Genomic DNA, 14,711 nt, shown 5'->3' on the forward strand with positions numbered 1-14,711 from the left:
GTCATCTGCAAATGCCAGACATTTAATTATGGTTTTTGTTTCACGTGTTCTTCCCAGCTGTATTCCTTTAACTTGTTTCTCCTACTGCTTGGTAATTTTGTCTAACACCACGTTGAACAAGATTGGTGAGAGCCCGTCTCCTTGTCGGTTTATTATTGTTATTGTTGTTGTTATTGTTATTGTTGTTATTATTATTATTATTCACTTAACCTGTCCTCAACTATCAAACTTGGACTTGCCCAGTGACCGATATCAGAGATATTTTTCAGTTAAAACTTAAAGGTACTTGTACAAAAAACAACTAAATAACTAAATTCTCTTGCCATAATTTCTGATGAATATGAAATCTTTAAAAAAAAAAAAAAAACTCAAGGTAATTTGCATGATTTCATTGCAAGGAAAAAGTAAGGAAAAATAATGTTTAAAGTTATGTTAGTTTGTTTTAATTTAACATATTCTTTTTCTGTTTCCTAGTTCTGTATTATATTACTTAACCATGTTAATGTTATATAATACTATTTTCCTCTGAAATAACTGGAAATGAGTGAGTTAGCCGTGCGATTAGGGTCGCGCAGCTGTGAGCTTTCATTCAGGAGATAGTGAGTTTGAACCCCACTTTGTTTTTTTTTACAATTTGCTTTATGTTGCACCAACACAGACAGGTTTTACGGCAATGATGGGATAGGAAAGGGCTAGGAGTGGGAGGAAAACAACCATGGCCTTAATTAAGGTACAGTCCCAGCATTTGCCTGATGTGAAAATGGGAAGTCACGGAAAACCATCTTCAGGGCTGCCGACGGTGGGGTTTTAACCCACTATCTCCTTAATGTAAGCTCACAGCTGCCTGTCCTTAACTGCATAGCTAACTCGCTCAGTCGAACCCCACTGTCGGCAGTCCTGAAGATGGTTTTCCGTGGTTTCCCATTTTCACACCAAGCAAATACCGGGGTTGTGTTGCTTCCTTCCAACTCCTAGCTCTTTCCTATCCCATCTTCACCATAAGACCTATCTGTGTCGGTGCGATGTAAAGAAACTGTAAAAAAAAAAAAAATTAAAAAAAAAATCCTGGAATTATTAATATCAACTTAATGATTTGGTAACGCTTGCTTTTGTTAGCTGTTTTATTAAAATGTGGGGGTATAAATTATTTAGTTGGTAGGAGGTACTTGTCAAGGGGGCCCTGAAGAACTCATTTGGCTATGGGCTCATGTAGGGTTTAATCCGGCACTGGATCAGGCGCTCTGAACTGCTGAGTCCATGTGGTTTGACAATCGTGGTATAGTGTCTATTCTTTGCCTGGTAAAATATTGTTCTCTTGTTGTATATATTCTGCACTGATCTATAGGCTAGCTCTATCTCTCTGATTTGTTTGTTTGTTTTTCTTTCTTTATTTCCTTGTTTATTTTAAACACATTTTCCTCTCTTCAGAATAGGAATTCCAGTTTTCCTGGGAAAACTGGTAATGTACTTTAACCCCGGGAGCAGCACTACAAAGAACGAAGCCTACATATACGCTGCGTGCCTTGTGTGCACCCTGTCCTGTTTGGTGTTCTCGACGCATCAGGTGGCTGCTAATAGCTTACTCGTGGGCATGAGAGTTCGAATAGCATGTTGTTCTCTCATCTATCGCAAGGTATGTCATTAACATCTTGATCTTTACTTAGAAAAGGGATGTATTTAGACTTCACAGACATTTTCTGTGCCATTTTGAAAATTTAGTTTATTTGTTAATATTCCATATTGCAACTAGTAGTTATTAGATGATGATAATTAGGGATTAAGATCTATATGCAGGCAAATATGCTCTTAAACATAGCTAATAAGATGTCCCAAATAAGTGGAAAATATTATCAAACATATGATGAAATTATTTTTTTGCCTCTAGTTCTTTTATATCAGAGGTTCTCATGCTGGGCATTCCATACCGCAGGTGCCCAGCACTGTAAGTGGGTGGCTGGCAGGCGACGAGCGTATGCTATTCAACCACTGTAACGTTGTGGCTACGTCACAGGCTGTAAAGGTTGGGCAAAGTTTCTCCAGTCACTCTCGATCATTGCAGTGATACCAGAGTTTGAAATGGAGGCAGAAAATAATTAAAGAGGGCAGAAATATACGTCTTGGCAGGTTCGATCCTGGCTCAGTCCGGTGGTATTTGAAGGTGCTCAAATACGACAGCCTCGTGTCGGTAGATTTACTGGCACGTAAAAGAACTCCTGCGGGACTAAATTCCGGCACCTCGGCGTCTCTGAAGACCGTAAAAGTAGTTAGTGGGACGTAAAGCAAATAACATTATTATTATTATTATTATTATTATTGAAATATACGTCATTTTCAATTTATGGTGTAAGAAATAAGTTACAGTATTTATGTTCATTGTAGTTAATGTGTTTTGATCGGATACAATATAGAGTTAGGCCTATGATATCAAATATTTTTATAATGTATGTATAATTTTCACTATTACATTTTAAGAGGTGCTTTCGGAAACAGTTCTAATATAATACAGAGTTAAGGTCGATGAGCTGTGGCTTATGGTTGCTTCGGTTTAAATTATCTGATAAACTCGCCAACAATCCAATCATGCTTACTGGCAATAAAATTAGTGAGGTTATTTATTTGAAACCCCCTGTGGGTGAGGGACGCAAATGAAGAATGCACCCATGATATCTCCTGCCTGTTGTAAGAGGCAACTAAAAGGGGCAACCAAGGGATGATTTAATTAGAACCATGAAACTACTTCTGTTTAGTACCATCACACGGGGAAAACCATAAGTCACCTTTACTTGCGAGTAGTACCACTATATTAGGTACTCAATAGTTTTGTGATTAGTAGCAATAGTGTGTGGCTCAGTATGGGTTTACAGAGCCCGTGATTAGTACCACTATATGCGTAACACCACGGGTTTACGTTGCCTGTGAGTGGCACCATTATGTGAGGAACACCATAGGTCTGCATGACCTGTGCGATGTACAATACTTGTGAGTAGTACCATAACGTTTGGAACACTGTGAGTGTCCGCCACTCTTGATCAGTACCACAACTTGTGAAATATCATGGTTCTACTTTACTAGTGATAAATACCATTAAGAGGGGCTGATGACCTTGATTTTGGACCCCTTTGGACATCATCGGTTCAGGATTGTGCTTTGGAAGCAGTCCCTTTATCAGTCTCAGACAGGATCAAACCAGCGGATTGACATGATTGCTATACCACCTGGCTCAAGTAAAGGGTTCATAATAGACCGCACAATTAGAACCGAAGCATCATCCACTCAACCACATGATGTACACAAGGAGAAATATGATATATATGAACCCACAATTCCATACTATGCCGAGAAATGTCATCTGGACTCTATAGATGCGTTAGGATTGATGATAGGAGCAAGAGGCACCATTACTCGCACATTCCACAACTTTTGTAAGAAATTTAATTTGCATAACCAACTCATTAAGGACATTGGGTTAGCAGCCCTGAAAGGATCGTTAGCAATAATATAAAATCATTTATACTCCTAGATATATCTTTGTCCTATGAGGAATTTCTCATGGATTTCATAACCATTGACTGATACAATTTTTTATTATTTAGGCTTTACTGTAGTATACCTATTTATAGACACATTTTAAACGGTACTTGTAATTACTAATCAGAATTTTTATGTAAGCTTTGTCTTTTTGGCAGCCTCCAAATGGGGGAAGCAGAAATAAATGCATTTCTAAATAAAAATATTGTTTTAAGTTTCTGGGAAGTTGAAGCATTGCGGGTCGGATCCACTGATTGTTTTAAGTTCATAATCATTGTTATTTGTCATCTTTTTAAATTCTAGCCAGAGGATCGATTTTATAATTATTTATAACTTTCAGTATTGCGAATTGGCTCTGCTGATTATTTTAAATTCATATTTATCCTTTCATTCTTCATCAGCACGTTTTAAATTCTAGTCAGTGGATGAATTTTGGACTTTTAAATTGTCATTGTATTTCATTTCATTTCATATCATTAGGAGCCGATGACCTTCATGTTGGGCCCCTTTAAACAACAAGCATGATCTTCATCATCATTATTTATTTGAAGGCATACTGTACATCTATCTGGTAAATATATTTACATTGTTGGTGTACTTTTCATTATGAGATAGCTAATGGAAAAGCAATGGGAGTACGGGAATGATATGGTGATGACATTCATCGACATTGAAAAGACATATGACAGTGTCCCCAAAACTAAAATTTGGGACAGTCTGGTGCAAAAAAGAATTGGACAGGGAGTAATAAAAATGATCATGGCAATGTATAAGGAATGTTGTAGTTGCATGCAAACACAAGTTGGCAGGACAAGTTGGTTCAAAATAACTAGAGGGCTGAGGCAGGGAAGTGTTCTATCACCAATCCTGTTTACAATAATAATGGATGACATCATGAGAACAGCAAAAGCAGAATATGGAGGAAGAGAAATGAACATGTTGTTATTTGCAGATGATATTGTGATTTGGGGAGAAGACGACAGGAAGGTTCAAGAACAGTTGGATGGGTGAATGAGAAAATAGAAGAATGTGGGTTGAAAATAAGTGTAGAGAAGAGTAAAACCATTGTTATGACTAGAGGGGAGAAAGAAGGGAAAGGTCAAATTAGACTTGCAGACAAGCCCCTGAAAGTAGTGGAAACATTTAAATACCTGGGGAGTGAATTAATGGAGAATGCTCGAGTGGATGCTGAAATTCGTAAGAGGATTCAAGCTGGAAGCTGTTTCTATCATAGTGTAAGAAACATGTTATGGGACAAAGATGTGCCAATGGAAGCAAAGGATACTATGTACAAGATGTATTACGTACCAATAACTACTTATGGGGCAGAAACTTGGACAATGACAAAGAAGGATGAGAGTCGAATACAGGCAGCTGAAATGAAGTTCTTGAGGAGTATGATACAGAAGAGCAGAAGAGACAAAATAAGGAATGAGAAAATCTGGGAAGAAATTGGAGTGGAAAAAATGAATGAAAGAATTGAGAAGAGTCGACTAAGATGGTTTGGGCACATAAAGCGAATGAGTGATAAAAGAATGCCAAAAAAGGTGATGGAAATGCAAATGCAAGGAAGGAGAGGCTGTGGATGACCACGATTGAGATGGACGGACACAATCCAACGCAGTATTATAGGAAGAAACCTGGACTGGGACACGGTGTTGGAGGAGGAGTGGTGGAAAGACCGAAGAAAATGGAGAGGAACCATATTTGCCCCTACCCGGCTACAGCTGGATAAAGGGAGATGATGATGATGATGATGATGATGATGATGGTGTACTTTAATCTTGGAGAGTAAGTACCTATGCTCCACTCGATATGAAACTCCCTCTCACCATTTAGAGACTAGCTATTACCACCAGGCGCCTGTTAAATTTTAAATACTATTTTCAGAAATTCAGTGAATAGGGAAAGTCACACAACACTAGTACACAGTGCAAAATCATTGTTGCATTATGTAATTATATTACTTTTTGCTTAATGAACAACAGGAATTTTACATTTAAAAGGAATGGAAATACCGTCATTCCCATCCAAGGAATTGTAAATCGTAGCTTGTACGTTTAAACCATGTACATTTGTAGATTGTAACGCAAAAATCATAAAGTGTCGATTTTCTTTGAATGAATAAATATAAGGAAATGAAACAGACTGTTTATATCGAGTGCAGTATAAATCAAATCGGAATATCTTGAAAAAGTCAGTTTTCTTTGTTGCAGTTATAAAGTTTTATTGTACAACTAGCGAATGTACCCGTGCTTCGCTACGGTATTCTACATTGTATTCGGTTATCGAAGTAAATAGTGTACATGCAGTAAATAAGATTGTTTTAAAATTGCATGTCTCTTAGCGTTATCCGAGAAAGAGCATGGGGAGTTCCCCGTACGTTGTTTCCAATGTAAAGTGTTTGTTACGGATTTGTGATATAACGGCAGGCTCACTTGCCTACTGCCATTCACAATCGAGTTGGGATGATTACGTTATAATTGCAGGCCCCATTGCCTACTACGCGGACAGAATCGATTTGGGGAGTTTTCGTTAATATGGCAGCCCCCTTTCCTACTTCCAGACAGATTACAGTTGAGGAGTTTCTATTATAATGGCAGGCAATTACCCTACTATCACTCGAAATTGAGTTATGCAGTTATCATTATAATGCCAGGCCCATTTTCCTACTGCCAGCCAGCTTACTGCCAGTCACACCAAGTTGGTGAGTTTCCATCAAAATAGCAGGCCACTATGCCTAATGCCAGTCACATTTTAGATGAGGACATTTCTTTATAATGATAGGCACCCTTGCCTACTGCCAAACACAATCGGGTAGGGGAGTTTTAAACAAAACTGCATGCTCACTTGCCTTCTGCAAGTCAAATCGAGAAGTGAACTATTCATTACAATTGTAGGCTCTCCTTACTAATGACAGTTACACAGGAGTTGGAGAAGGAACCCTTTCCTACTGTCAGTCAAAGTCGGTGTGGGGAGTACTGATTACAATAGCAGACCCACCCTTTCTCGATCGCTAAAAATCGACATCAGTGAATATATATAGATCGACATACGAAAGTATATGCGTGTTTACAATATTGAAGACCTTCATTTACAGATTAACTGCTACTAAACGTACGTCATATCGACAAAGGATTATACCATAAGACACGCCGGATTTAGTGGCCTAAATGGCTGGTCCTATGATATGTCATCTATTCTTGGGTCAGATTGAGTTAGAAACGTGGAACAGGGTAAAGGTTTTGTAAGATTATCTCACATTACATTACTTTTCGGATACATACATAGCTTTTGGCTCACATATGGCTACTGGGTGGGCCAATTTTCGTGAAGAGTTTAATGATTCTGTATTTCATATAAGTAATTGAAAGTATGAATTATGCATGTGAAAATTCCAAATTGACTTAACATCGATTAAAGAGAAAAATCAAACGTAAAAGGGATACAGATACGGCAAAAAGTCATAAGACCACGGTTGTAGATCATTCCAAATTGAACGGAGATTGTGCAATCTGTTATGTGATAGGAATTTCCGAAGGTCTGCACCATCATTAAAATTGCCTGCATATTTCGATATTCTTCGGGGATAAAAAGTGAAAAATGTAATGATCTTGGATGTTTTCCGTTCGTTACAGGCTAAAACGTATAATTTTGTCAAATTTCAATTATCTTCTTTTTCTTCTGGCAGATTATGCCAAAATCTGGATTTTGGGCGAGGCGGGTAAAAATTAGGACTTTCAGGAAACTAAACCAAAAATTATGCAGATGGTCACTATTACCCCTTAAACGGAAAGCTGTACGAAAATTTCGCCAAAATAGTCAGTGTAGAGGCACACAGTCGTTACGATTTGATTTATATAGATAAGGGATCTGCTCCATGTAAAACACCTTTTGGGCTATGTCCTCTGGACTTAACCTGCAAAAGTGACCATTCATGATATCTCCCTTAGTAATCCTCCTGACGAAAGAATGCACATGAAAAAAAGGTTTAGAGGTGGAATTCCATCACGTTTGGTCGATTTCCAGTCAGGTTGGTCTTGTTCTGTATATGTTGTGGAAGAGTAAAATCACCATTTCGGTTCCCTATAAACCGCCAGTCCATTCCGGAACATGAAATGTTATTTACGTTTAAAACCTACCTTTGGACAGGTGGATGCTAAATATAAATTTTGGTTCGAATGTCTTCAGTAGTTTTCAAATTGTAAGGAGTACGCTTTACACGCACCCGCTCGGGAGTTAAGTCCGATGGGACTTGTACAGAAAAACAATCCGTTAATGATATCTCCCTTATTAATTCTTGTATCGAAATGATGCACATGAGAAAAAAGGTTTAGAAATTATTATCTACCAAGGTAGGTAGATATCCATTAAGTTTGGTTGTGTATATTTTGTGAAAGTGCAAAATCACTGTTTCGGTTTCGTATAAACCCCCAGTCAATTCAGGGATTTAGAAACAATATTTGCCCTAAAACCTATCAAGGACAGGTGTATTCTAAATATGAGTCTTGGTGGAAATACATGGAGTAGTTTGTAGCACTCGCGTACATACGGCGTAATTAAGGAAGAAATAATACAGTTAAGGAAGTTGAAAGTAATAGAAAATGAATTATAACTGAGGACAGCCGGATAACGACAAATATGTAAATGCCAAGTGAATGTATTGGAAAATCAAATGCCCCTCAATAAATTATGCTAGTGTGAGTAATGGATATAATAAAGCGGTAACAGAGGAGAAATTTAGGTCAGTGATTCTTAGGTAAACAAATAATAAGAAGATGACTAATGGCGTTATTACTTAATCTATTCGAGGGCGGTTATAATATCCAACGATATTCCGCCAATATCCCGCAGATAGGCCGATTGACGCCTCTCTTGCCTTCTACCCAAGGAACAACCACGAATTTAAAAGCATGATGAGGAAAATGGCAATACGTTACTTCCCTGCTGGCATGCAGTCAGAGACGTTGCCATGGTAACCTGTAGGTTCGTTGTCGGTCTGTTGGTCACTCAATGCAGAGCATGATACCAGCGGAAAATTGTAAATTTCTCCGTCATGTGAAGAGTAAGGTAAATTATGAACATAACGAAAGTTGTTTATAATGAAGAGACGTTTCACGTACGGTAAACGAAGTTTACAGAAAATCAATAGTATAAGAGAAAATGGAGGAAAACCATTCTGGTTTTCCTATAAACCACCCGTCTATTCAAAGATTTTAAAATAATATGCATATAGAAACCTTCCCCGAGATGAGTATACTCTAAATATGAAGCTTGGTTGAGATCTATCCAGCCGTTTTGAAGTGATGGTGGAAAAACCATTCAGGTTTTCCTATAAACCCCCCGTCTATTCAAAGATTTTAAAATGATATCATATGGAAGACTTCCCCGGGATGAGTATACTCTAAATATGAAGTTTGGTTGAGATCTATCCAGCCATTTCGAAGTGATGGTGGAAGAACCATTCTGGTTTTCCTATAAACCCCCGGTCTGTTCAAAGATTTTAAAATAATATGCATATCGAAACCTTCCCCGAGATGAGTATACTCTAGATATGAAGTTTAGTTGAGATCTATCCAGCCGTTTCAACGTGAGGGTGGAAAAAACATTCTGGTTTTCCTATAAACCCCCCGTCTATTCAAAGATTTTAAAATGATATCATATGGAAACCTTCCCCGGGATGAGTTTACTCTAAATATGAAGTTTGGTTGAGATCTATCCAGCCGTTTCGACGTGATGGTGGAACAGACAAACAGACAAACAGACAAACAGACAGACACGAAACGTAAAAACCACCGATTCGGTCTTGAGTTGACCTAAAACGGATAAATATCTGAAAAATTGGCAAAACAAAAGAAATTACAGACAGCGGACCCCCTACAATTTTATTTATATAGATGCTTCGCTGAATAATGGAGGAGAGCTTCATAATCATTAGGGCCTGGATGTTTATGACATGTCATATCTCTTTTTTAAATATTATTTCCATGGAAGAAACAAGTTAAGCATGATTTTATCTATGATGACTAAAATTATGCAATTTTCATGGGTCACATAAAGTCATATTTTGGCTCTTTTAATTTTTTTGTCATTTTCTGGTAATTTTTCATATTATGGTCATATTTGCCCATGAATTTTTGTGTTTTTGTCTTATTTTTATCTTTTTATTCCATTTTTGCATACCTGCTTGCAGTCCCCTCAAATACGGATTTTTTACATCTCTTAATTGTTGTCTGTAATTTCTTACATTATCTTTTTTAGAAATATATATTTACTAGCTGATGTACCCGTGCTTCGCTATGGAATTCTACATTGCATACAGAGTTCTAGGTTACCCTAGTAACACGACGGGGAAGTCACCAAACATCTTTTTGTTGTAACCAAGGTTGAGATTTACAAAACACAACTTTATTATTCGCTTCAAATGCAAAATACACTATTTACACAAATAAAAATGAAATTTAACTTGAAGCAAATGAATTAGGAATCTTGAGAAAGAGTCTATCTTTTGTACACTACATACAAGTTTACAGTATTTACATCCACTTCTATCTCGAAAAGATAGTCCTTGATATGAAAGTCGATAGTCGAAAACTATCAGAAGTACTGACATAAATGTTTTGGAAAGTCCTTCCTTGTTGAGTTCATAAAGGCAAGTTCAATGTTGGAAGAATTCTTACTTGGCGAAACCAAGGGAGCTTGCATTAATTAGGGAAATATAACGGTATGTAATAGTATGACTGGATATGGGCAGCGGAAGAGGAGCGGTGACCAGAGGTGAGACCTCGTACTGCCAGAAATTCAGTCCACCTGGTCGAAGCACATTTTCAAGAGGAGTAGCCTCCGTGCTCGACGTAGGGTGTATTCTGGAGCTGGACACCGGGGCAAGTGGGCATCTGGACAGGCTGGGAGTTCCTCTTTATAGTACACACACGACTGTTCAGGCACGCGCACTGAGGGCTGCGCGTCGAGGCTAGAAGAATGACACTTGGCGCGCGTGTAGCTGGCTGGCGGAGCGAGAAGGGAGCGCCGGACATACAACACTTTTCTCATATGAAGACTGCGCTAGGGAATTTTCATTGTAATGGTAGGCCTGCTTGCCTGCCATCAGTTGCAATCAGGCTGGGGATTTTTCATTATAATGGCAGACACTCACTCTACACCTGCCTTTTTATATCCTTACAAAGACTGTCTTACTGGTTTTCCCAACTGACATAGGTCATTACAATGACATCAGTAGGAATGTTACGATTATAAGCAATGCTTTCAAATGAAATACTCGATCAAATGAAAAACCACACATTTTCTCACTTTCAGTGAACAGTACTACGCCGCTGATCTAACAGTCCAAAGTTCCAGAGCTGGAATGACCAAGCCGCAGACAGCCGTGATCCGTGAACACTTTTCATCTTTTTCGGCGACCGGGGGGGGGGGGTCGAATAGTGGAGAGTCCCAGGGCAAAAACTATGTCTTTTTACGAATCTGTTTCCTAGGAGTACCCGATGAGTCGGAAAATCTCAATTCACTACACTGGCGGTGGAAAAATCTATCTGACTTGGAGGCAAATTTTTCCTCCAAGCCAGAGGAGAAACCCCCTCTTCAGTGCTAATTTGGAATAAAAATGAAGAGGAAGAAGCTTTTCTTAATAAACGGCTCTTTTCAGGGTTGAATTTTGAGTTATTTAGTGAACTGTGTTGCTGTAATTTGGTATAGGCCTAAATTGTAATTCTACACCAGGTCATACTACTACTAAGTAAACCTCTGCCTTAAGTGTGCACACTGCTCATTCAAAACAGCACGTTGGAGTAGGGTTACACATTACTATTGCTTCATCTTCCCTTCGTTGAAGCTACCACATTTATGAGTAAATTACACACACTGTAACAACGCCATAATCAAAGCAACATTTCCCCATACGTTGGCGTGTCACTTTAGTGTTGATAATATTATGAGATTTAATTTCCACTAAAAGCGATACTCTTATCTGTGGGCAAGTCCTGCTCATGCTTGGCCATATTTGAGTAATAAACAGCCGACTGGCGTTCAGCGCATGCACCGACGAATTTCATTGGTTGCGACAAGCAGAGTGTTACATTAAAGATACTTCTATCTCCATTTTCAAACCAATATTGAAACTTTCAATGATGTCTAGTCAAACATCGGCTAAACATTGTTTATGCAAAGGAAGATTGTGCCCGATTTAGACGTTGTTTAGGTAGACGTTGTCTAAGGTTTAAAACTAGTCATCATTTCTGCAATCAGCCCTTTGTGTCTAGCAGCATTGCTTCGCCGCTGGACATAAAAACTTTAAATTTGGAGCATGAGCTATGTTGGGCCATTTCCTTCCACCTTTGTCATGTTCTTGTCTTAATTAGAGTTATAACTTGTTCTCCAGGTGTTACGGCTGAGTAAAACTGCTCTAGGACAGACTGCTGCAGGTCAGATGGTCAACCTGCTCTCCAACGATGTGAGCCGCTTCGACCAACTGCCGCTCTACCTGCACTACGTGTGGATCATGCCGATACAGACGGTCATAGCCACCTACTTTATATGGCAAGTGGTTGGAGTGTCGGCATTAATCGGCGTGGGAGGACTCTTCTTGCAAACGGTACCGGTACAAAGTAGGTGAATAGCATGACTTTGTTTACGCTGCTTGAAAATGTTTGTGTATAGGGGAAGCAATTTCCCCCACTCTAGTCCCTGGCTCATCATGGAAGAATTCCTTCCCTACCAGGAAAGAATTTGCCTTGTTTTATAAATTTCTTTTTGAATGAATTGTTAGCATAAGGGTATTTATTGCAGTATAAATCATGTAGGCTTACCCTCTTTTCACACTCATGCTTAGCATATCTGTAGTGAACAAATTTGGTCTAAATCAGTAGACTTGGAGCTTTTAATTGTTCATTATTTGTATGAAAAAAGCAAAGAAAGAGAAGAAACCATAATTCATAATATTCGGTCAGTCACATTTGATCTGCCTTTAGGACAGTTGCCCAGGTGGCAAATTCCCTATCTGTTGTTTTCCTAGCCTTTTCTTAAATGATTTTGAAGAAATTGGAAATTTATTGAACATCTCCCTTGGTAAGTTATGCCAATCCCTAACTCCCCTTCCTATAAATAAATATTTGCCCCAGTTTGTCCTCTTGAATTCCAACTTCATCTTACAGTGATTCCCATGAATTACTGCCATCCCATCAACACAGTAATTAAAACTGAGAGGACTTCTCTTCTTTGTCAAACTTACAACCTGACTTTTCACACCGTTAACCATCGTCTATCTGACAACATTGTCGAGTTCTTTGCTACTATCCTGTAACTTATTTATTACTCCATACAGTATAACATTACATCTGCAAACAGCCTTATCTGTGATTTCAGTTCATTACTCATATCACATGTGTGTGTATACATAAGAACAAACAGCGGTCCTAGACACTGCGTTGTGGAACCCCCCTCTTAATCACTACAAGATCGTATAATGCTTCACCTACTTTAATTCTCTGAGTTCTATTTTCTATAAATTGTTAGCCAAGGAGTGGACAGTTATTAATGATTGATTTTTACACACCCACCCTGCTAACTCAAAGAAACCTGAAGGGAGACCGTTTATGAATCTATACACTAATTTGTGTGAGGACAAAAAGTTACTCTTTAACTATTTGTATATGCCTGTTCAATCATTCAGTGAACTGATTGGAAAAATTACATCTAGTTTACAAGAGTGCAAATAAGATCTGTGTATGTCCTATAGAATAGTATGCCGTCACCGTAAGGTAACGGAAATTACTCACAAGGAAGTGTTTGAGGTTTTTCTCTCCAATTCCCCTCAAATTGAGCATGCTGGTAGCAGAGCTAGTGGACATTCCTCAAGTGAAAACCGTAAGTGCCCAGACTTACATTTTATGTTGACACAGAATATACCTGAATAAATAATTAAATGTTATCTTTATCAGGTATTTTCTAGTTTTATTATCCTCACATTAGTTTCAACAGGAAATATTTGAGGTTCATCATCATCATCATCATTTCTTCGCTCCAGGAAGCCAGGTGTGGTTGTGTACGAGCCTCCTCCAGTTCGTTCTATCCATCCACAGATGCTGCTCATATATGCGACACCAGTTCACATCTCTAATTTCAAGGTCCTTCATTATCTGTTTTTCCCAAACATCACGAGGTCTTCCTCTTGGTCTCTTCCCAGGAACATTGTGGTCAAAGTATGTTCGAGGAGTCCTGTGAGGGTTCATTCTTTTCATGTGGCCATACCATTGTAATCTCTTCACTTCTAGAGTCTCCAGCAAGCTTCTTTCCAATCCAAGCTGTTGTCGGATATCCACATTCCTTATTTTATCCATTTTTTATTTTTGTAGACAAGAACGGAGAAACTTCATTTCTGTTGCCTGAAGACGACTCTTTGTTGACCCAGTAAGTGTTGCTGCTTCCAGGCCATACGTCAATATAGGTATTAGATATATTTTGTACAAGCTGATCTTGGAAACTAACGGAAATGTTTCATCCCAAAGTATTTGACGTACAGCGTGATAGAATTTGGAAGCTTTCTGTATTCTGTTACTAATCTCTTGGTGTATGGTATTGTCTGATGACAGAACCCTACCTAAATACTGGAAGTTGTCTACAATATCCATTTCCTCATCTCCAATTCTTAGATGAACAGTTGGAGAGTTTCTACTCATCACCAAGCCAACTGTCTTAGTTTTGCTAATTTTGAGACCCAAGGTTGTAAAAGCTTCATGCCAGAGATCTAGTCTAGTTTGTACTTCCGCTTCTGTCTTACCCCATACCATTACATCATCAGCAAAAACCAGGGCATTAGTTGTTGGATCCTTTCTCTTAACCGCTTTTAAAACTTCATCCATTATGATTATGAAGAGAAGTGGTGAAAGACAACTTCCTTGCTGGACTCCATTCTTCGTTTCAAACCAACCTGACCTTCCATCCTGGACCTGGACACAACACTTCGTTTCATCATATAATCGTTGCACTCGTGCTATGATGTCATCGGGAACTTCCTTATGTCTCATGTCTCTTTGAGGTTATATATAATAAATACTGTTCTCACTCACAGGAGCCTGTTAATCTCTAGAGTCGTGCATCCCCAGGTGGCGGATAGAGGGCCTACAGCAATATGGGGTGGTGAAAAAAACCTTGGAAATGAACATGTTGAC

At 38.6% G+C, this 14,711-nt stretch overlaps 1 protein-coding gene across 1 annotated transcript in view; it reads left to right on the top strand.

The window, feature by feature from the left end:
- LOC136885319 (ATP-binding cassette sub-family C member 4) overlaps positions 1-14,711 on the top strand; it is a 162,267-nt gene that overhangs the window by 76,057 nt on the left and 71,499 nt on the right. Inside the window, exons 4-5 of the mRNA XM_068230294.1 lie at positions 1,429-1,633; positions 11,924-12,149. Coding sequence (XP_068086395.1) covers positions 1,429-1,633; positions 11,924-12,149 — 431 coding nt within the window. The remainder of the gene's footprint in view (positions 1-1,428; positions 1,634-11,923; positions 12,150-14,711) is intronic.

The sequence above is a fragment of the Anabrus simplex genome, chromosome 14 (genome assembly GCF_040414725.1).
Source record: "Anabrus simplex isolate iqAnaSimp1 chromosome 14, ASM4041472v1, whole genome shotgun sequence".
In the NCBI taxonomy this organism is placed as follows: domain Eukaryota; kingdom Metazoa; phylum Arthropoda; class Insecta; order Orthoptera; family Tettigoniidae; genus Anabrus; species Anabrus simplex.